The sequence below is a fragment of the Panthera onca genome, chromosome C1, assembly GCF_046562875.1.
Source record: "Panthera onca isolate mPanOnc1 chromosome C1, mPanOnc1 haplotype 2, whole genome shotgun sequence".
In the NCBI taxonomy this organism is placed as follows: domain Eukaryota; kingdom Metazoa; phylum Chordata; class Mammalia; order Carnivora; family Felidae; genus Panthera; species Panthera onca.
In genome coordinates, this window is record NC_138346.1 from 118,462,515 (window position 1) to 118,485,362 (window position 22,848).

A 22,848-nucleotide genomic window follows, 5' to 3' on the forward strand; every position below is an offset into this window, starting at 1 on the left:
TGACAACTTACCTGTGCATTAGCTTAGGTTTCACTATTTTCCCTTTTTAAAGAGTTCCAACTCTATGTCTATTACAGGAGAGACTTAAGATCCCAGTCAAGAGGTTCAAGTTATTATAATAACCTATGTGTCAAGGCCTAGCAGGAAGAGTGAAAGTTAAGAGGCAGTAAAAATGAAAGAAGTTTTAGGAGAAAAAAAATGAAGGACTCATGAATTTAGGGTCTAATAGGTCTTCAACACAGATGTTGAATTGTTGAAGGGTGAAGGTGCCAGGGAGGCAGTCCAACAGAACCGCACAACCCAGGTGCTAAAGACGCCACCTTCCTTAGAAGGTCATGGTCCTGAATCTGAATGCCCCACTAGCCAGGGTTCCCGAATCAGTGGCCTAGGGTTAAGCTTCAGGAGAGGTCTCTGTAGGCCTCAGGATATTGAGGTCCTAAAAGCAGAAGTCAGGCTTGTTGAAGATAGTCAGCCAAGACCAAGATTTCACATACAAACGCATAAAAAGTCACAGTTTATATAGTGTCTCCCCGCAAGACTCCCTCTCTTGTGGTTCTCAGCGCCCTGCCCTCCCCATTACCACTACTCATTCTGTGCTAGCTTTGTGCATTTCCACAATTCCCTGATTTTGCTGAGCTCAATTTGGTGGGAAAGGGAACGGTGATCCTCTGGTTTCTCTCAAGTCACAAGTGACAGGCCTCTAAGGCCAATGTTTTGTCTCCCGATCTTGATACTGAGCTGTGGAAAAGAAGGGCAGGGGGACTCCACTCATCTGCACCAGGAATCTCACTTCTCAAATGTCTGCCCCTTGACTCCTGTCTTCCGAAAACATGAACTGGCTGAAGGTACTTCCTTCTCCCAGACCAATCTGTTCTATTGCTTGTCATTTCTCCTTCATCCACATAGCCTAGCCCTCTGTAAAGAAATTAGTCTGTCGGAGGGAAGAAAACTAGACTGAGGAGAAAGAAAGCAATGAAACAATGAAAGCAATGAATAATTAGAGATAGAAAATTTATTATTATGCAAACAGCTATGCACACTGGAGCCCTGGCAAACTGCCAGGGAACTTTCCAGATTAAGTTGTGCCTCCCTGTATTACAGGTACCAAATCAGAGTAACATCCTGGAGAACAAAACAAGGTATCAGAACACACAGGATCTCAGAGACGCACCAGGTCTGGACTCCTTTTTTGAAATGCTCTAAATCAGTAGCTCTGGGCAAAGATCTCAACTGCTTGCTAAATAGCTGGACCTGACGCTGGCCAACTGTTAAGGCACTGGCTGTCCTGAGGAAGAAGAGGACTGTGAATGAAAAGTTGCAGCTTTGCTTCTAGGAAAGTAATATCTGATAAGGATAGTCAAGGAAGATGTAGTTTATCACTTTAAAATCAATTTTACTAAAACTACAAATTCTCTAATTTTTTTTTTTAAGCTTATTTATTTTTGAGACAGAGAGAGAGCATAAACGGGGGAGGGTCAGAGAGAGAGAGAGGGAGACACAGAATCCAAAAGCAGGCTCCAGGCTCCGAGCTGTCAGCACAGAGCCCGACGTGGGGCTCGAACTCACTGACCGCAAGATCATGACCTGAGCCGAAGGTGGATGCTCAACTGACTGAGCCACCCAGGCGCCCCTCTAGTTTAATAATTATTGAAATAATCACTCCAGAAGTAGCATTCCTTAATTTCCTCTCACCATATCATAAATTCCTGCAAAACTGTTAGTACTTACTACTACTATTGTGATCTGGTTATTAAAACTCTTGATACTGCTTGAGTTACACAAGCATATAAAACATATCTTTTCTGCTAAGTTTTTATAGTGATTTAATAAGTGTCTTGAAAAATAACACTGAAGTGAATTAATTCCAGTAAGTAAAAAGATGGAGTTTCTCCATGATGATAGCACTTGGGGGTCAATCCAGCTTCTAGTGATTTTTGGACTCAAACAATGCTAACTGATACAGCAGGGAGATCATTAGAAGAAAATACTAGTCTAATGGTCAAAAAGAATTCCACACTGTGCCCTAAGAATACAATGAATAGGTTCAAAACTAAAATAGTTCACTCATTTGTTTGCTTGGTTAATTGTTCGTTTTACTGATCAGAGTTAACTTCTTAAAATTAGGCCTTGGTCTACAGGCCTAAAGAACTGATGAACTAGAGAACTGATGTGAAAAGATTCACTGTTATCAAATGGCAATTATTCAATAAATTCCCCCCTTCATAAACCTTTCAATCTAGTGGCCAGCACCCAGAAACGCTTGAATACAAGCGTCCATACCCAAGTTACAAAGTACTTTATTCTTGTCTCATTGGTGAGGCGCAGAGTAATAATGTAGCAGCAGAAGGCTTGGCCTTAGATTAAATAGTGATAACAGAAAATGTGAGACTTTTTCCTCTCAGCTGAGGGAACACACTACTAAGATGGCAAAAGGATACATGTAAGTTGGGATGCCTTTTGCGGCCAAGTGTTTCCGAATAAGTCGCTCGGTACCATACCAGTTAAAATCTTTTGTGGCATGTCCAATGCGTGGAAGATGAACACTTGCTGTTAAAAAGAAAGAACATAGATTATGATGTCTTCATTCATCAAAATTTGAATCAGTATAAAATATACATTAAGAGAAAACTACTCGCAGAGTCACTTGGTGGTTTCCAATGGACAAAACATGTGTAATCATGGGGTATCCCACACAAAGCCTACAAGTACAATGTCAAAGATGTTCTGGGGAGGGACTGCAATGGGAAAAATTAAATAATTCTATCGAACACAAAGACCTACCGGCCCTGGAAATAAGTAGGTACGATGGAAATAGAATCATGATCAATGTTGGAGATAAACAGATTCTTTAAGAGTCAATCATTTCAACAAACTCTGAGGCAGACTGGGTTTGGAAACAAAACTTCACTCCGACTTTTGGCAGAGAATGGTCTGCTAATGTGGACTGTGTGTAGCTCTCCAAAAGCTAGGATAAACAACATCCTATCTGACCAGATCACTACATCTTTGGTCCTCAGCTTCCTCATCAGCAAAATCGTGATACAAATACCCCAGTGGAGGGAGATGGTCCACAGAGCTAACGGATACAAACGTGATTTGGGAAAGGAAGGGAGGCTATTCAAATACAAGATGATGTGGTGGTTACTTGCATGGTCTCCTATGGGGGGCTTCACCTTTACCATGTATAGTGAATGAGGTCTTGACATTTCTCACCTCCTTTTAAAAATCCTATCACATGCCTGGAAACAGAAATTCACCTACTCCTGAACACAGATGAAAAGCTTACCTTTCTTTTTCTTTGCTGCTAAATAGATCTTCTTCAGGCCCTCTTCCAGGGCTGCCATCTTAATGCCAGACAGGACATTGGAGCGATCACGGTGCTGAGCCACAATCAAGGCCAACTAGGAGGAACAGCCATCACATGGTTGACATGACACGAGACGGCTGCACTGTCAACTAAGTGCCCTGCCGTGGAGGGGGCACAAGCATTCCCCTGACAGGCTTTGTCTCCATCTGTTCTGGATGCTCTGCTGAACAACCCTGTCCTACCAAATTCATGACTTAATCTTCCATCATAATTGTTTTATTTTGTGGTAACTTAATACACAAGCACCTCTTCTTTTAAAAGGTATGTTAAAACCAGGGTCCAAAACATGCTGTCTTTCCTAAGTTTTCTCAGCGGCAAAGAGAATTTTTCAGAGTCTCAGGAGCAGAAAGGACTTTACAGGTTCCTGTGTCTTCCATCTATGTTCAAGTAACTCCCACCGTGTCCTAACCTAAGGCGGGGCGGGGGGGGGGGGGGGGGGGGCGGAACGGGACAGGACTGGAGACAGGGCTAAGGGAGCATATCTGGGACTGACATCACTACAGTCACATCATAACCAGTTGTAAACAGTTTTCTTGAGTCACTGGATTCTGAGCATTTATGCACAACCACCGTGTTGTTCACATTCTTTAGCATTTTAGAAATGACTGAACGAATGACTGTTGTCAGCCACAGGGGCAACCAACCTCAAGCAAATATACCTCTCTTTCAGCTCAGTTTCTAAATTTCTTTTCTAAGTCAGTAAGATTTGGCTCTAAATTTGAATATGAATTCAGGCCCTTGAGAAAGCCAGGTTAAGTGCAGGAAATGAAACCTCTTACAGGAATTCTAAAGGACTGGCAAGTAGGAGAGACACTTAAGATGCAAAAGGAGAATTTTAATGCAGGCAGAGGAAATCTGCCTTGGCTCCTCTCCTCTGCTCATAGCTGGCTACTAAACACGGTGTTTTACACAATAAACGATGAAATGCTCAGAGTTCTGTCAGGTTTTCTTATTCAGTAAGAGTTTCCTGAGCACTTCCTATGAGCTGGTACTGCGTGTATTGAGGATAAAAAGAAAATGGGTCGACACCCTTGGAAGGAGCCCACCTGAGGTCAGTGTAGGAAACAAGCAAGTTAGAGAACAGTGTTCCAGGGGCTGTGATGGACAGAAGCAAGGGGGGACGGAGTGGGTGCGGTGGAGCCAGAGGCCCAACCTGCTTGTTATGGGCTGAACTGTGCCCTCTCGAATTCCTTTGTTGAAGCCCCAACCCTCAGTACTTTAGAATGTGATTGTATGTGGAGACAGGGCCTCTAAAGAAGCAAGTAAGTTAAAGTGAGGCCTTTAGGGTGGTACCTAATCCAGCCTCACTGCTGTGCTCACAGGAAATCTGGACACATGCTGAGACACAGGGATGCACATGCAGAGAAGAAAGACCATGTGAGGACACAGAGAGAGGCAGCCGTCCCTAAGCCAAGAAGGCCTCAGAGGAAATCAGCCCTGCTGGTAGCCTCCAGAATTGTAAAGAAATTAATTTATGTTTTCTAAGCCACCTATTGGTGGCATTTTGTCATGGCAGCCCTTACAAACTAATACACTGACAGGCCAGCAGACAGGAGAGGTTTCAAGGGGAGGTGATGTGAGCCAAAATTTAGTTCTCATAAAAGAAGTGGTTTTTTTACTTACCAAATCTTGGCCTTTGTTTCTTGACTCTTTATCATCAATAGGAAATAAAAGGACACCTCCCAAATTCAAGTCTGAGGTAAAATAAAAGAGCAACAGACAGAATATGAGGTTCACTCCAGACTGAGACCTCTGAAGAGGGGCTCTTGTGAATGCCCCTGGTTCCTTCCTTTCCCACAGCCAATCAGGCTGCAATCTCACCTTTTCTCACACTCTTGGCCTCAGTGACTGCCTCAGCCAGGTACTCACATGATGCACTCCTGAATTTTTTCCTTTTTGCTCAAAAACTTTTATTTTTTTAATGTTTAATTATGGTAAAATATACCTCATATAAAATTTACCATCTTAACCATTTTTAAGCAAGCAGCTCAGTAGTGCTATGCCATCAATCTCCACAGCTCTCTTCACCTTGCAAAACTGACACTCTATACTCATGAAACCTCATTTCTCCCTTTCCCCTACAACCATCACTCTTACTTTGTCAATCTGACTACTATAGTTACAGCATCTAAGCAGAACCACCCAATACTCATTCTTTTGGGTTTTTGTTTTTTTAATGTTTATTTTTGGGTGACTGAGAGAGCACGAGTGTGGAAGAAGCAGAGAGAGAGGGAGACACAGAATCCAAAGAAGGCTCCAGGCTCTGAGCTGTCAGCACAGAGCCAGATGCAGGGCTCAAACTCACGAACCAGGAGATCATGAGCCAAAGTCGAACGCTCAACCAAATGAGCCAGCCAGGTACCCCTATACTCCTTTTGTGACTGGCTTACTTCATTTGGCATAACGTCCCTAGGATTCATCCATGCTGTAAAGCATGTGTCAGAATTTTCTGGTTTCCAAGGCTGAATAATACCCCACTGTATGTATATACCACACTGTTTATCCATTCATCCATCAGACACTTGGGTTACTTCTACCTCTAGGTCACAGTGAATAATGCTGATATAAACATGGGCATACAGATACCTGTTTGAGTTATTGCCTGAGTTCTTTATAAGAGGCGTTGCTAGATTTTATGGTAATTTTATTCTTTTTAAAAATCTTGTTTTAACGTTTATTTATTTTTGAGAGAGACAAAGGCTGTGAGCAGGAAGGGGCAGAGAGAGAAAGAGACAGACACACAGAATCTGAAGTAAGCTCTAGGCTTTGAACTGTCAGCAAAGAGCCTGACGCGGGGCTCGAACTCACGACCCATGAGATCATGACCTGAGCCGAAGTTGGATGCTTAACCGATTGAGCCACCCAGGTGCCCGATGGTAATTTTATTCTTAATTTTTTCAAGAAACACCATACTGTTTTCCATAATGGCTGCATCATTTTACATTCCCACTAACAGCGCACAAGTGTTCTAACTTCTCCACATCCTCACCAACACTTACTTTCTACTTTTCCTATGGAGATGTAACTGGCAGAACATCATGTAAGCTTAAGGTGTACAACATACTGATTTTACACATTTATACTGCAATACGATTGCCACTGCTGCATTAGCTAACACCTCAATCACATCACATAATCGTCATTCCATCTAGTGGTGGGAACAATTAAGACCTACTCTCTTAGCAATTTTAAAGTTTGTAATAGAGTTTTGTTGTCTGTAGTCCCTGTACTGTGTATTAGATCTCCAGGACTTATTTATCTACTAAATGCAAGTATATATCCTTAAACATTATCTCTCCCGTTTCCACCAACCCCTGGTAAACCACCATTTCACTCTAGTTTGTTTTTTTTTTTTATAAGTTTGTTTTAGATTCTACCTATAAGGGACATAGACACTTAAGCTGTTTCTGTATCTTGGTTATTTTGAATAATGCTAAAATTAAACATGGGGTTATATGTTTTCATTTCCTTTGACTATATACCCAAAAGTGGTATTGCTGGATCATATGATAGCTCTAATTGTAATTTTTTGAGGAACCTCTATACTGTTTTCCATAGTGGCTGCACCAGTTTGCATTCCCACCAGTTGTGCATGAGGGTTCCCTTTTGTCTACATCCTCAATACTCATTATCTGTCTCTCAAGGACAGCCATTCTAACAGGTGTGAGGTGATATCTCATTGTAGTTTTGATCTGCATTTCCCTGATGATTACTCATGTTAAGCATCTTTTCCATTCCCAGTTGGCCATGTGTACATCTTCTTTGGAAAAATATCTATTTAGTTCCTCCGTTCACTGTTTAATCAGATTGACTATTGTTTCTGTTGAGTTGTCTGAGTTCTTTATAAATGTTGAATAGGAACCCCTTATCCAATATATGATTTTCAAATATTCTCTCCCATTCTGTAAGTTGCCCTTCCATTCTGTTGGCTCTTCGGAAGTGCAGAAGCTTTTAAGTTTGATGTAATCTCACCTGTTGATTTTTCCTTTGTTGTTTGTTCTTTTGGTGTCCTCTCCAATCTCAAGGAGCTTCTTTCCTAGGTTTTCTTCCAGGAGTTTTATGGTATCAGGTTTTATGCTTGTCTTTGAGCCATTTTAAGGTAATTTTTTTGAGTAAGGTAGGGTCCAATTTTACTTTCCTGCATCTGGTTGTCTAGTTTTCCCAACATCATTTGCTGAAGAGACTACATTTTCCTTACTGGATATTCTTGGCTCCCTTATTAAATATTAGTTGGCCATATATGTAGAGGTTTATTTCTGGGCTCTGTATTCTGTTCCATTGGTCTAGGTGTCTATTTTTATGCTGTTACCATACTGTTTTAATTAGTATCACTTTGTAGCACAGTTTGAAATCAGGAGGTATAATGCCTCCTACTTTGTTCTTGTGATGATTGCTTTGGCTGTTCAAGCTCTTTTGTGGTTTCACTCAAATTTCAGGATTTATTTCTATTTCTATTTCTGTAGAAAATGCCATTGGAATTTTGGTAGGGACTGTATTAAATCTAGAGATGGTTTTGGGTAGCATGACATTTTAATGATATTAACTCTTCTGATCAGTGAATGTGGAATATCTTTCCAATTGTTTGTATCTTCTTCAATTTCTTTAAACAAAGTCTTGTATTTTTCATTGGCGAGATCTTTTACTTCCTTGGTTAAATTTATTCCTAGGTCTTTTACTGTGTTTGATGTTACTGTGAATGGGACAATTTTTAAATTTCTTTTTCATGTTTCATTGCTAATACATAAAGAAGTAACTGATTTCTGTGTGTTTAGACCCTGCAACTTTACTGAATTCACGGATTACATCCAACAGTTTTTCCAACTGATTAAATCTATTATATTGAGAATTTGGGATTTTCAATATATAAGACCACACCATCTGCAAATGACAATTTTACTTCTTCCTTTCTGATTTGGATGTCTATTAATTTGCCTTGCCTGATTCGCTCTAGCTAGAACTGCCAGTATTATGTTGGATCAGAGGGAGGAAAAACAGGCACACCTGTCTTGTTCCTGATTTTAAAAGAAAAGCTAATTTTTCTCAGTTGAATACAGTTAACTGCAAGTAGCATTATATGGCTTTTATTATGTCCTGTACTTATTCTATTGAGGGTTTTTATCATGAAAGGATGTTGTATTTTGCCAAATGCTTTTACTTCATCTATTGAGAGGTTCAATGATTTTTGTCTTTCATTCTATTAATGTGGTGTGTCATATTTGTTGATTTGCCTATGATGAACCGTCCCTGCATCCCAGGAAGAAATCCCACTTGGTCATGGTGTGTAATCCTTTTAATGAGTTCTTAAGTTTGGTTTGCTAATATTTTTTTGAGAATTTTTGCATCAATATTCATCAGGGATATTGGCCTACAGTTTTCTTTTAGTGTCCTTACCTGGCTTTGGTGTCAAGGTAATACTGGGCCCACAGAAGGGGTTTGAAGTGTTCCCTCCTCTTCAATTTTTCTGGAAGAGTTTGAGAAGGATTGGCATTAATTCTCCTTAAAATATTTGACAGAATTTGTCCATGAAGTCATCTGATCCTGGGAGGTTTTTAAAACCTGAGTCAATCTCCTCACTCATTATTAGTCTGTTCAGTCTTTATATCTCTTCCTGGTTCAGTTTTAGTAGGTTGTAGGGACTATGAATTTATCCACTTCTTCTGGATTATCTAATTTGTTGGTGTAAAATCATTCATAGTAATCACTTATGATCTTAATGTTTTTTTGCAGTCAGTTGTTATTTTCTCCTCTTTCATTTCTGACTTTGTCTTCTCTCTTTTCTTAGTCTTGCTAAAGGTTTATCAATTTTATTTTTCAAAAAATCAGCTCTTAAGGGTTACTAATCTTTTCTATAGATTTCCTAGTCTCTAATTTTATTTCAGATCTGATATTATTTCCTTCCTTCTGCTAACTTTGGGCTTAATTTGCTCTTTTTCTAGTCTCTTGAGGTATTTGAAATCTCATTTTTTAATATATGCATTTATTGCCACAAACTTCTTTCAGAACTGCTTTTGCAGCACCCATTTTTGGTATGTTGTTTCCATTTATTTTGAGATATTCTTTGGTTTGACTTTTGATTTCTTCTTTGACCCACTGGTTGTTCAAGAGTATGCTATGTGCTATTCAGTTTCCACATCTCTGGAGATTTTCTAGCTTTCCTCAATGAAAGATTTCTAGTTTCATACCATTGTGGTTGGAAAGACACTTGGTATAAATTCAGTCTTCTTTTGCTATGACTCGTTTTGTGTTCTATCATATGATCTACTTTTAAAAATATTCCATGTGTACTTGAGAAAAATGTGTATTGTGCTTCTGTTCGATGAAATTTTCTGTAGATGTCTATTAGGCCAATTTGATGTAATATTTGGTCCAAGTCTATAATTTCCTTGTTGCTTTTCTGTCTGGATAATCTGTGCATTGCTGAAAGTGATATATTAAAATCCCCTACTATTATTGCATTGTTGTCGATTTCTTCTTTCATATCTATTAATATTTGTTTAATATATTTAGGTGCTCTGATGTTGGGTGCATATACTATTATATCTTCTTGATGGATTGAGCCCTTTACCATTATACAATGTCCTTGCTTATCTCTTATTACCATTTTGGTTTAAAGTCTACTTCGTCTGATGTAAGTAACAACTACCCACATTGTCTTTGGTTCCCACTTGCATGGAGTATCTTTTTCCATCCCTTCACTTTGAGTCTATGTGTGTTTTTAAGGTTCAAGTTGGTCTTTTGTAGGCAGAAAACACCTGTACCCTGTTTTTTATTTGTTTCTTCCATCTAGCCACTCTGTGCCTTTTGCTTGGTGAATTCAATCCACTTACATTTAGAGTAACTAACTTATGTTAAGTACTTACTAATGCCATGTTACTAACTGCTTTCTAGTTGCTAGGTATTTCCATTGTTTCTTTTCCCCTGTTTCTGCCTACCTTTGTAAACTGGTTATTTTCTGTGGTGGTATGCTATTTCCCCTTTCTTTGTCTCTTGTGGATCTGTTCTATGCTTTTGCAATGTTGTTACCATAAAACATCTTACAGATAAAACAATCCATCTTAAGCTGACAGTAACTTGTGCTCAATCACCTATTGAGGCTCTCCCTTCTACTCCTTCTTGTTCTATTACCGATGTCGCAATTTACCTCTTTTTATGTGGTATATCTGTTAACAATTTATAGCAGCTATAGTTATTTTTACTACTCTTTTCCTTTAACCTTTATACTAGAATTGGGTGGTTAAAGCACCATCCTAATATAGATTAGTGATCTAACTCTATTTTTCACCTCTTCTAGTATATTGTGTACTTCCATATGTTTTCATGTTACAGATCACTATCTTTTCATTTCTGCTTGAAGAACTCCTTTCAGCATCTTGCAAGGCAAGGCTGGTGGTGGTAAACTCCCCTTAGCTTTTGTCTGGGCTATCTTATCTGCAAGATAATGTGGCCAAATACAATTTCCTTGGTTGGCAGTCTTTATCTTTCCACACTGAACATGTCAGTCCACTCTCTCCTGGCCTGTAGTTTCTGCTGAGAAATCTGCTGACAGCCTAATGAGGGTCCTTTGTAGGCTATATACCTTCTTTCTCCCCCGGCTTCTTTTAGATCCTTTATCATTGATTTTTCAGTTTCATTATAATGTGTCTTGGGGAAGGTCTTTCTGCATTGAGATAATAGGGTGATCTATTAGCTTAGTGGACTTCTACGTCCAAGTCTTTCCCCAGGTTTGGAAAGGTCTCAGGTTTGACTGATTTTATTTGAGAGAGAGAGCAAGCGGGGGAGAGGGGCAGAAGGAGCGAGAAAATCTTAAGCAGACTCCATGCCCAGCACAGAGCCCGATGCAGGGCTCAATCCCACAACCCCAGGATCATGACCTGAGCCGAAATTAAGAGTCGGACACTCAACCAGTGGAGCTACCCAGGTGCCTGAGGTATCATTTTTAAAAAATAAACTCTCTATGGAAACCAATTTGACAATAAACTTCATATATTGAAAAAATAAATAAATAAATAAATAATAAAAAATAAAAAATAAAAAAATAAACTCTCTGCCCCCTTCTCCCTGTCTTCTCTTTCTAGAAGCCCACTTATCCTGATATTTGCCTTCCTCTGATAGTTGTCTTTTTGATCCAATCCCACAGCTCATGTACTTTTTTCACTTTTTTTTTTTTAACCTCTTCTGTGTTATTTCTAAATTGCTATCCTCTAAGTCACTTATTCTTTCTTCCATCTGGTCAGCCCTCCACAGCTGCTCTCTATTGTTATTCTATACCTCATTCATCAAATTCTTCAGCTCCAGAATTTGTCTGATTCTCTTTTACATTCTCAATCTCTTTGTAACAGAACTCATTTTGTTCGTATATTTTGCTCCTGACTTTAATGAATTGCCTTTGAGTTTTCTTGTAACTGAGTTTATTCATAACTGCTATTCTAAATTCTCTGTCAGTTAGATTGCAATATTCTGTGCCTTTGAGCTCACTTGCTGGAGAACTGTCATTTTCTTGCTGTGATGCCGTGTTTCCTAGACTTTTTACATTCCCCAGAGTTATGCATTGCTGCTTTTGCATTTGAAGTAGCAGATACATCCTTAATTCTGTGCTCGCTGCTTCCAGCAGATGGTTTTATGTTCTGTGGTATTGTTACTATCTGAGATATTCCTTGTTTGTGAGGTACACCCGCCACTCTTCTTGCTCTCTCTTGGGGCCAAATTTTTAAGCCCTTGTGTTACCTTTGGTTGTTACAGTTCACCAGGCTGGCTATTGGAAACAGCATTCTAGAAAAGCAATAGCTAGAGTTTATGGTTTTTCCTTGCCCAACGACCAGAGCCTGCTCTGAGTGTGCTCCCGGTCTACCAGAGCTCACTCTAACAGACACACTCGGGAGCTTGCACAAAAAGCTAGCAGCAGAATGCGAGGAAGTGGAGTTTAGCACTCAGTGTCTTGGGGAAGCTGCAGACCCAGCAGGGAGAACCTTGAGTGTGGTACTCCAAGATTTGTGGGTGAACTTCCTCCTGAGCCAATCCCTCTGACACCGTTTGAAGTTCTGATCTGCTTCCTCCCAGTCACAGAGCTCCCACCTTAGTAATGTGGGTGCTGGTGGAGAGAAATGGGTTTCTCCAGCGGTGTTCCATTTGGCTGGGACAGCCAGGAGCATTCTCCCCGCTCTCCTTTCCCCCCACAGGACAGGTCACCTTCACCAGATAAATCAGCCCATCCAGGGTTTCCTTGAGGGAGAAGCAGCAGCAGAAGTATTTCTCTTACCACCTCCACTGTAATCAACGCATGTTTTTTTCTTTTTTTTTTCCCTTCTTCAATGGTGTGCTGGAGTCTTCCTGCAGGAAGGCTGGATTCCTGCAAGTTCTGTCTCATGCGTGAGTACCTGCCCAGGTCAGCACTCATCTGATTTTTGCCTGACAGTGTCAAAAGGCATCTAGGCAGTTGTGCTGGCTCCACAGCCTGTATGGAGGTTTGTCTGTCTCTTACTGGTGGTGGTGGTGGGCAAGACTCCGCTCAGGTCCTTCGAAGGAAGGTGCTAGGTCCCAAAAGACCCAGTACATGCTTTTGTTTGTGTATGGATGTCTAATACACTGCTTAAAAGGCGGGGGGGGGGGGGCGGGGGATAAAAAGGAGGAATGTTTTATACCGCCAATGTTGCTGACGTCATGCCCTTCACTTCTAAATGATCTCCCAAGTCAATGTCCCTCATGTATTACCTACAAAGTACTCTTGCAGGCATCGGAAACTGAATGCAAACCCAGAGGCATCTGGGGATGGAAAGGGGAGAGCATTATGAACTTGAAATTCCTTCAGAAGGCTTATGTTTGTTTTAAACCATTCCAACACTGCACTCTACTATATCTATCTGTACATTTTCCTACCTCATCCAAATCAAAGCAAACTAATGCTCTAAAAAAATGCGCTAAAATAATTCTATGGCTTTATACACTTCACACACACCCGAATCTTTTAAGCTGTTCTAAAATACTGGCTGTGTTATGCCATTCTTCTCTACAAAACTCCCAAATGACTAACCATTACCCACTGGATAAGGTCCGGCTTAGAATGGCATCTTCCTGGACAAGCCACGTGCAGTCTCCCTGCTGTGGTCCAGATCGCTCTCTTTAAAATCAAACTCTCCTCTATTCCTCAGCCTCAACCCGCTACTCTTGCCTGCCTGGCCTACACACCATGCCCTAAAAACATTCACTGTGTAACTGTCTGGGTCATTCAACACCCCGTACTGGGAATGACAGGAATTGTGAAAATACCACACAGCATGAGATACAGGGATCCTTTTCCATTTCCCTCCACCCACTAAAATTCAACCCATTTTTCCAGGCCCAAGAGAACTTTACTACCTCTACACAGCCCTGCCCGATAATTCTAGTTCACACTTTCCTTTACCCTGCTCCACCCCGTTTTAGTCCGTCTTCAGAAAAGAATGCACACTCTCAACCCTGTTTCCTTACTGACCACTTACACTTTAACTCTGTGTAACCAAGGTTCAGCCTTCAGACTCTCCTCAAAGTAGGCCAAGGTCCGCGACTACACTTGGGGCAAATCCGATGGCCTTTCCCCAGTTTTCACCCTCACTCCAGCACCTGACCATGCAGACCACTTCTTGACACCCTCTCCTCTCTTATACTTCAAAATATTCCATTCTCAAGGTTCTCTTAGTTGACACTTCCTTCTGTCTCCCCTTGTTGCTACAGTTCCTAAGTGGAGGTGTTTTCCATGTTCTGTTCCCTGTCCTCTCATCTTCCTGTCCTGCCTTCCTCACAGTTTCAAACAAGAATCCAAACAGGCAGTCTTCAATCTTCATTTCTATCTCTGCCCTCTCCTGAATTCTCTGCTTTTCCAACTGCCCAATCACTAGCTAGAGCTCAGTTATTTTAACCTATTAAACCCTCTGCCAGTGATCTGTTTGAGTAGAAAGAGTGTTCCTTCTAAGTCCTTATATCCCTTTCCATCCTAGAGAACCAGGCAGAAAAATTAGGAAAAGCCAATCTCTGAGGAATCTGAAGGTAAGGTAAGGTCGCTTGGCCACTCAAGTCCCCAGGAAATAATGTAAATAATAAATTTACTCCTCATACTACTTTGTGATTTCTGCACATAAAAGATGCCCTTTCTCCTTCTGCATGCCAAGGGAGAATACTGACACTCCCAAGTTCCTCTGGCCACAAGCAGCTTTCCTTCTGTCTCTAGGGAATGTTGGATCTCAGCCTATGCTAACTTCCTAATACAGCCTCCTCCTCTTCAACAGCCAACCCGAGCTCCCGTTAGCACTTTAACGGTGTGTCTGATTTCTCTCCCACAGATCTCTGACATTTTGGGGCAAAATTCCCTTATGAACATGGGGTGAGTTGGCCACAGTGGAGGTAAGCAATGAAATGCTCTTCATGCCAATACTATAACATGCACACAGGGACTGACGTATCAGAATACTTCCACACCCACTATTCTCATTGCATTTCCATAAGGCTGGTGGAATAAGTATTATTCAAAATTACAAATGAGAAAACAGGCAGGGAGAGTAGGGACCGCCTCAAAGTCCCATAACTGCTTGCATGATAAAAAAAACTAGCTAATGAGACTCCAACCAGCTCTTCCAACTCCTTAACCAGTGCTTCATAACCCATGTGATACCTGTCCTAAGTGTCCTCTCCACTCTCATTCCATCCCTTCCCCTTCTCTCTGTTTTGCTTCTTACCTTTCATTTTCCCAGCCAGCTCATATATTTTTCTTGGCTCGGCGGATCGTGTTTCCAAAGCCGTGAATAAACCACCTCTGCCCCAGCGGCCAGAGTCATCTATCAGGAGAAAAAAATCTTCATTTATAGAAGGCAGAGTCCAATCCACAATTTAAAAACAAAGGTACACCCACTAGATTTGTAAAAAAATGATTTTTCAAAGGGAAGAGACAACTACCTAGTCTCCCAGGAATATCAGAGGTGGGACTTCTCAAATATATTAGGTTTTATGGAAGATCCCTGGCCATCCTAATAGGAAAGATGGAGAGGAGACATAACATAACAAACAGCTGAAGCACTGGGGACACAACAGCATACAACTCCCATTTTACAGGTAAGGAAGGAGAAAGGTTAAATGACTTCTTTGAGTTACTGCTACCATAGCTGGTGAGTATTTTCCATTGACAGTCATTCAATCATTGTTAGCACGTATTACATGTTAGACACTGTTCCAGGCACTAGGGTTATAGCAGTGGACAAGACCAAAAAAAAAAAACAAAAAAAATCACTGCTCCCATGAATTTTATTTTCTAGTGCAATGAGATAATCATATAAACAAATATGTAATATGTGGTGGTGACACATGTAATAAAGTAAAATAAGGTAGGAAAAAGGAGTAGAGAACAATAGAGGCCTGGAAGTGGGATCGTTTTATATGAGGCGTTCAGGAGACCTCTCTGAGATGCAGACGTTTGAACAATGCTTGCTGTGGCTACCTGTGGAAAGAGGGTTCCTTCCAGGCAGAGGAGTAAAATGTGCCAAGGTCATGGGGGTGGGGGCAGGGGACACGCTTAGAGTTGTCCTGTATATGTTGCCTCCTTCTACCCTCTTAAAAACCTTGTGCAAAGAATAGGAAAGATATTATCCAATTACACAGATAAGGAACCTGAGGCCCAGGGAGATTAGGCTATGCAACCAGGTAAATAAGAGCACCACTAAGAGTCAAATTTAAGTCTCTGGATTTGAAAATCTGCCCTTTCTTAACCACATGACTGCACCATGCCCATCAATCACTCCTAGGTCAGGCTTCTGCCTCCTCCTCCCCAGTTCTTAGCACCACAAAGATTAAAGCACCCATCCTGGGCCCGTACTACATTTACCTACCGACGCAGTGAACGATGACCGCATCCTCCGCCCCAGCCTGCGGGTGGGTGACATCACCGCTAACATACTTGATGGCCATTGACTCTGGATCTTCATAATCCAGCTGGGCAGAGCTCTCCTCATCTTCCCTGCCTTCTAGGTCCTCCGGTTCACTGTCCTCAGAAGGCAGGCAGAAGGACTGGTAATTGCTGGACTCCCACCAGGCCATCCTTCAACAGGCCAGAGAGAAAAGGAAATTAACCTGGCCTCTCACAATTTCCCTTAGAGCGCAATTCGTCCTGCTATTCACAAACAGTAAGTGCCCAGTGGAAATGCAATTAGACACTCACCGTGATGGCAGTTTTCTGCCTATTTGTAAGTCAACAAGAAGTCTTACTGATTACCTAGCTGCCTCCTGACTATGCTTCAGTAACGAGCAGCCACCACATGTCCCTGTTTTTAAGAATAAGGTACCGTTCAAGGGAACTACTCTTTGTCAGGCAGCTACAATAATATCTTTTCTTGCTTCAACTAAATGAATCTTCTCTGCCTTCGGCACTCAGGACTTTTCACAAAAGCACATTAACTGTTAGGGTTAACATTTGATGTTTAAAAAAAATATTCTATTACCCATAGAAACTACCAGTTCTATAGAAGTTTTCTGCAAGTTTCAAGTATTCAACTGTGGACTCTATACAACAGTGATTCCTTTATCAAATGTGACCCTCAGCTTTATTAGAATACAGTCAAATAATATACATGTACTTTTTTTCATGTTCTGCTTCTTCCTTTTTCCTCTTCTTCTCTTCCACTAGTCTCTTTCTCTTGGCTGCTGCCTCTTGTCTCTTCTTCCTTCTGTCCTCCACTTCCTCTGGGCTCAGAATCCGCTTCCTTTTGGCAGACCCCTCTGTAAGGCCTGGGAGGAGAACCTGTAGGACGAACAAGATCCATAACCAGGAAGGTTGGGGGCTGCCTATTCCTTCTTGAGTTTCATTCATCCCTAACACACATTCTGTGTGAAAGCAACACGCTTACTAATATTTCATAAAACTGCGTCTCTGTGCCCCTTGTGTGGTGGGAGGTCGTGGCAAGACACTTCAATTTACTGTTCATATTACACATCTCACTTGGCCTGGTGACCAGGATATTGTGATCTAAACTCAACCAAAGCACTGGCATGACTAGTACAACAGTACATCATTTTGATTAATTTCAACAGGAATAAGGTGCTTCAGAAAAGTTACTTTTTTTTTTTATACAAAGCATATCCTGCAGGAGGCCATTTTAGGTTTAACTACTGTTAAAGGAAATCCTCCTACAATGTATTATAGAATTCTTTCTTAAACAGAGTCTTTCAACATTATGATTATCTTAATGGTGGGTAGCATTTAATGAGCACGTACAAAGTGTCAAATACCATGGACATAACATGTATCATTCTTGACTGCCACCCTCTCTTAGTGACAGAGTCAAATTATCAGGAGTAGAGTGCAGTATTTTGGTGTGATACAGTGTATCCCTTCTGGGGTGGCTTAGATGCACAGGGCTGCTTTCGCCTGCATTAAATGGTTAAACACACTGTTCCTGTTGATGTTATTTATGCCAACTTTTTTTTTTAATGTTTATTTTTGAGGGGGGAAAGGAGCAGCGAGAGCGGGGGATACAGGATCTAAAACAGGCTCTGTGCTGGCAGCAGAGAACCCGATGTGGGGCTCGAACTCATGAACCACGAGATCATGACCTGAGCTGAAATCAGACACTTTAGGGGCCCCTAATTATACTTACATTTCAACAAATATTTATATACTTATTTCTCAATAAACCACTCCCCGCATCATTTTTGGTTCTCTTAGAAATTGGAAGAATTTATTCTTTTACATAAATTAACAGTTCTTACACTGCCTTTATTTCGGAGTAATCGGCCCTCTTGAGTAGTTTTCTCCAAAAGTGTTTTCTGAAGGTTCACCAGTTGCTCAAAAGATTTTCTGTCTTCTTTACTAGGTTCCTTGGAATAATCTTTACCTTCAAATAAGTACATATGGTTTTCTAAGAACATAAAACACAAAACAGAAATGTTAGAGACTAAAGAAAAATGGATTAATTCCATTCAAAGCACTAAGTAAGGCAAACAAGAGAACAACCTGTGTTCTAAATGGGCTAAGACTAGCTTGTGATTTTGGATCCCACGGACACTGACGGGTGGGGATCTCACACATTTACTCTTTAAAGGAGAGGATATGGCTGTTGCCCTTCTGGTCCATCTCTGGCTGGTCTGCAAGTCTCTGCTGGATACCTCCACCCTGTTGAGTCTTGGATCCCCTGTCACTCATTCCACACTATTCTTCAGCATAGATCTCACTAAGATCACTTAATAAAAGGTAACTGAAAACATGCTTTTTTTTTATTGGACACCTATTTAATACTCAACTTGTTCCTTTAGTATTACAGAAAAGGAGGAGAAAAGTGGCAAATTATGAGAAAATGGAGAATCACAAAAATGATCCCTTAGATTTACAATATTCTTTTCATATCGCATAAAGTATCTTTATGAAGCCTCCCCACAATCTTGGTATAACTAACCCTGCTGAAGAAAGGGAAAAATGAGGCTCAGACAGGGATCGTGGGACTCCAGTTCCCACTGTTAATAAATGAAGGCAGGATTTTGACTCAAGAGCCAACATGCTCTTTTCAGTGCATTACTGTGTCTGCGGAAGGATGGAGTGAACAAGTCAGCAAATACTGGTTACAGTAATAACAATAATGACAACAGTGTAATCTTGAATAGCATTTTGTACTGTCAGAGCACTTTCACATCTATTATCACATTTGATTCTTCAACTATTTAAAAGAGTAAAGCAGACACTAACAGCACCATTTTACAGATGAGGACACAAAGGCTGAAAGAGGTTGGGTGATATGCCAAGATCATGAATCAGTGATAAAGAGAGGTCATGACCAGCCAAGACCAGCAAACCACAGAGAGATGAGATAATGATTCTAAAGTGAAACGTATTTAATAGCACATATTACCAAAGAATGTATTTTCACAGCATTATGAAATCAGCTAGAAGTATGTTTTCTCTAGAGAGTATGAAAGCAAAACATTTTCATTCTCAAGAGATCAACTGCTTCACACTTGTACCCAAATCCAACCAGCTGTAATTCTAATTGGCATTTGCTAATTAAATCAGCAGGGTGCTTTCAATGAGGTGCTCTATCAACAAGTGGGAAAAAAATAAAGAGCTGAGAAGTGTCAAATATGATCAACATATGTAGCTTCATATTGCATGCAATTCTCAACCTATAAATATGTTTTTTAAAAAAACCCTAGCATTCCAGATAAAGCAACCCTATTTTTTATTTATTTTTGATTGGAGCTGCTTTAACTACTGGTCTTTCATATTCATTTATATTATTTTTAATCGTGCTCCCTGTCTTCACTCTTCAGCCAAGAGGGGGTTGGAGACCACAGGCCTAGGCCCTCATCTGTGTCCTGTCAGTGGCACCATCTACCACAGAAACTGTACTCACTGATCAAAGAGAAGATTCCAAATTTTAATACAAGTGGAAAATCTTTTCTGGCAGCTGGACTGACTAAAGAATAGAATTCTTCCTGGAAAACAACAGAATTTTATTTTGTCCTAGTAACATGAGGAAAGTAATCTCAAATTAATCTAGAATGAGCGCAGAAATGGGTGCAAGCTTCACTAATGTAATCCAAACAGAACTTCAAAATCAGGTCACGTGCATCCATTTTGCCTCCCACCTAAAACCACTAAATAGCAGTGAAGGGATTTTGAAAAGCCAGGAGACAACAGTGAATGAAAAGTTCAATAATTCTTAGAAAACAGAATGTGGCTGAAGCAATCAGATCGGATTAAGAAAAACCGTGAAAGCCAAACACAGGTGCCTAGTCAAGGGGTGATTATGAGACTAGAGACCCTGTCAATCCTCCGAAGGTTAGGATGTATAAGGACAGAGTGCTGGACAGTACAGGATCTGAGAGAAGTTCTGTATACCAAGTAACAGGAGCACCGTTAACCTTTGACTCCCGTGGTCTCTTCAATTTGAGCAAACAGGTTTATTCCAACCCAAGAAAGATACTAAAGGATTCATCTGGAGAAACTAAGTTGCCCAATGAAAAGACTTCAAATACAGAAGCAAGGTCACCAACCAGTAATGCTGGAATAAGGATCAAGATACACCTGCTCAGCTTGGGGCTGCCTGTCAGCTTCGGCCCTTCACCGGCACATGTTTTTCAGACAGTCAGAAGACACCAGCTATTTCAGGAAAACTCAAGACAAAAACAAGAGGTTCCAAAACAAATTTTGAAAACAGCAATGGCAGCAATGAGAGGAAAGAAAGAAAAAGAATACTTTTCAAAAGCTATAATAAACATCTCAAGAGAGGACATTACATCTGTGAAATGAGAACAAGATACAGGTAAAACAGAGAACAAGAAACAGTATCTGAAGAATAAAAATGGGATACTAATATTAAGAAATTTAAAAGACAAAATGAGAAAAGTCAAAGAGCTGTATCCCGTAGAATGAAGCTAGTTGCCTAAATCCCAATCTCTCCGTATACCCTATAAAACCACCACTAATCCATGGCTTCTATAAAACTAGGGAGTCTGAGAATATTACAAACTTCAATCTGCAGATAAGTAGAGAAATGAACATTCAAACGCCAATGGAACCAGTTCCCAAGCCCACACCAGACTTGAGAGTGACGCAGAAGACAGGCAGTGTCAGACACAACCCCCTGAACACAGTGCCACAACCTAAATAGAAAAACAGTAAGAACACGTCTCAGACTCAGGTTAGAGCACTGGCTACCAAAAAACTGAAAGGAAGGGACTAGAAAGTGCATGCAGTCAGCAATCTGGGAAGGCACTGCTTCTAGGGGAGAGAGAGACGTCCCCTGGCAGTTCTATGGCAAAGAAAGGAAGCAAGTGATGAAAAGTGGAGATCCTACAGAAACAAGAGAATCACAAAACCAGAAGTCCCTACCAAAGTCCCTGTCAACCTCGCTCCCTACCAAAAAGGGAGGCATCATCTAGTAAAGAAACTACAGCTCTCTTGAATTAAGGTATTCTTGAATTAAGTCTAGAGTAAGACTCTCAAACCTCACCCCCCGTCCACACTGAATTCTTGCTGCCACTGGTACAAGACAATAAAATGACTGTAAGACAGCGGGGAATATCTTTACAAAGCTCCTATGTGAAAAAACGCTTCAAGTCAGAATTTCAAATACTCGGAACTGAAATGGACAAAAAAGACAAATGTTGACCAAATTCAGGAAAGACAAAAATTATCTCATGATTTACATGTACTGTTTCAGTAAAAAAATAGCAGTACCTACACCTTAAAGTATGGTGAAGATTAAATGAAAAAACAGGTATTAAGCACAGGACACGGTACACACTTCTGATTGAGCACAGAATAAATGCTCAACCAGTATTAACGAGCATGTAAAAACCAAATCATTCTACTATTCAGAAGAGGACTCACTATGAGAGGGCAACCATAATAAGGACAGTGGGATTTACTAATAAAAGAGAAGATGCTTGCAACGAAGGCAGGAAAAAGTACAAATTAAAATCCTTGAGATACTACCACGAGCATTAATATCAGAGTGGGCTCAAAGTTCAGCTACAAGGGAACAGGCAATTGCTAGTCAGTCTAGGAAGAGTTCTTAGACCAAGAAAGACTTCAACAGTGTGCCCACAATGAGACTAGGGCTGGGTAGGAAAAGATGCCCCAGGGAGCACTCTCCTGGACTTTCTATCAGGACCTATCTCACTCACGTCTAAATCAGGCAGCTGTGCCATTTGCTCTACTTTGACCCCCGACTTACTGCCTTCCTCCTGCTCCCGGATTCCTTCTTCTGCTGTAGGCAAGGTGTCAGAGATCCACTGGCCGTTTTTTGTTTCTCCCAGGATCGTCTCCAGGTCTATCTCATCCACGGTGCTCCCCTCAGATGACAGCAGTTTATCCAAACCAAATTTGAGTATCTCACTCAACTTGAATGGAGAAAATGAAAAAGTCCAGTTGGTTCTCATGAAAACAGGCATTGGGACGTCAGTGTTTTGCTAAATGGCTTGCTGACACAGGGCAGGCTCCTTCCCTGCTGGCCGGCTGTTCTACTCTCCCCACGACGATGATACCAACAGGGCCGTTTAGCGGTTGGATGATGGCCAAGCAGAGAGGTGATAAATACTGATCAGTGACGATGACAACTCTCGAGGACAAAAAAAAAAAATTAGCCTCTTTTTTTCTCAAGAACAGTAATATCCTGCGTTATCTATGGCACTTCTCAGGAGTCTTTCTCACAGGCCACAGGCACTTCCAGCAGCCACGCGAGAAGTCAGAGGCCCAGTGAGCTTCTCTCCCACTGACAAACTTGGAAGAAGGCTACACTGGGTACCTTCCCTCCACCATCAACTGACTTCTCTCCTCTGGCAATCTGGTTTCCTACCACAGCGCTCCATGCGACTCACCTTCACGAAGACCAGTAACAACTGATGGCTAGACCTGAAGGCCATTTCTCAATTCTAATCTTCTTCAATACTCCTCTGACAACAGCATTATTATGCCTCTCTTCCCTTATCTCAAAGGTACCTATTGAGCCTACCCATTCCCTAGGGTCACA

At 41.0% G+C, this 22,848-nt stretch overlaps 1 protein-coding gene across 4 annotated transcripts in view; it reads right to left on the minus strand.

Annotated features, from left to right (window-relative positions):
• Positions 1 to 997: 997 nt before the first annotated feature.
• Positions 998 to 22,848, minus strand: part of CHD1L (chromodomain helicase DNA binding protein 1 like) — a 177,487-nt gene continuing 155,636 nt past the window's right edge. For all 4 annotated transcript variants that reach the window (XM_078451517.2, XM_060621792.3, XM_060621795.3 and 1 more), the window contains 9 exons: positions 22,054 to 22,219; positions 18,092 to 18,240; positions 16,960 to 17,123; positions 16,216 to 16,424; positions 15,073 to 15,171; positions 4,991 to 5,061; positions 3,287 to 3,401; positions 2,439 to 2,547; positions 998 to 1,344 (listed from right to left, as the gene is read on the minus strand). In XM_078451517.2, coding sequence (XP_078307643.1) covers positions 1,269 to 1,344; positions 2,439 to 2,547; positions 3,287 to 3,401; positions 4,991 to 5,061; positions 15,073 to 15,171; positions 16,216 to 16,424; positions 16,960 to 17,123; positions 18,092 to 18,240; positions 22,054 to 22,219 — 1,158 coding nt within the window. In that variant the 3' untranslated portion in view covers positions 998 to 1,268. The remainder of the gene's footprint in view (positions 1,345 to 2,438; positions 2,548 to 3,286; positions 3,402 to 4,990; positions 5,062 to 15,072; positions 15,172 to 16,215; positions 16,425 to 16,959; positions 17,124 to 18,091; positions 18,241 to 22,053; positions 22,220 to 22,848) is intronic.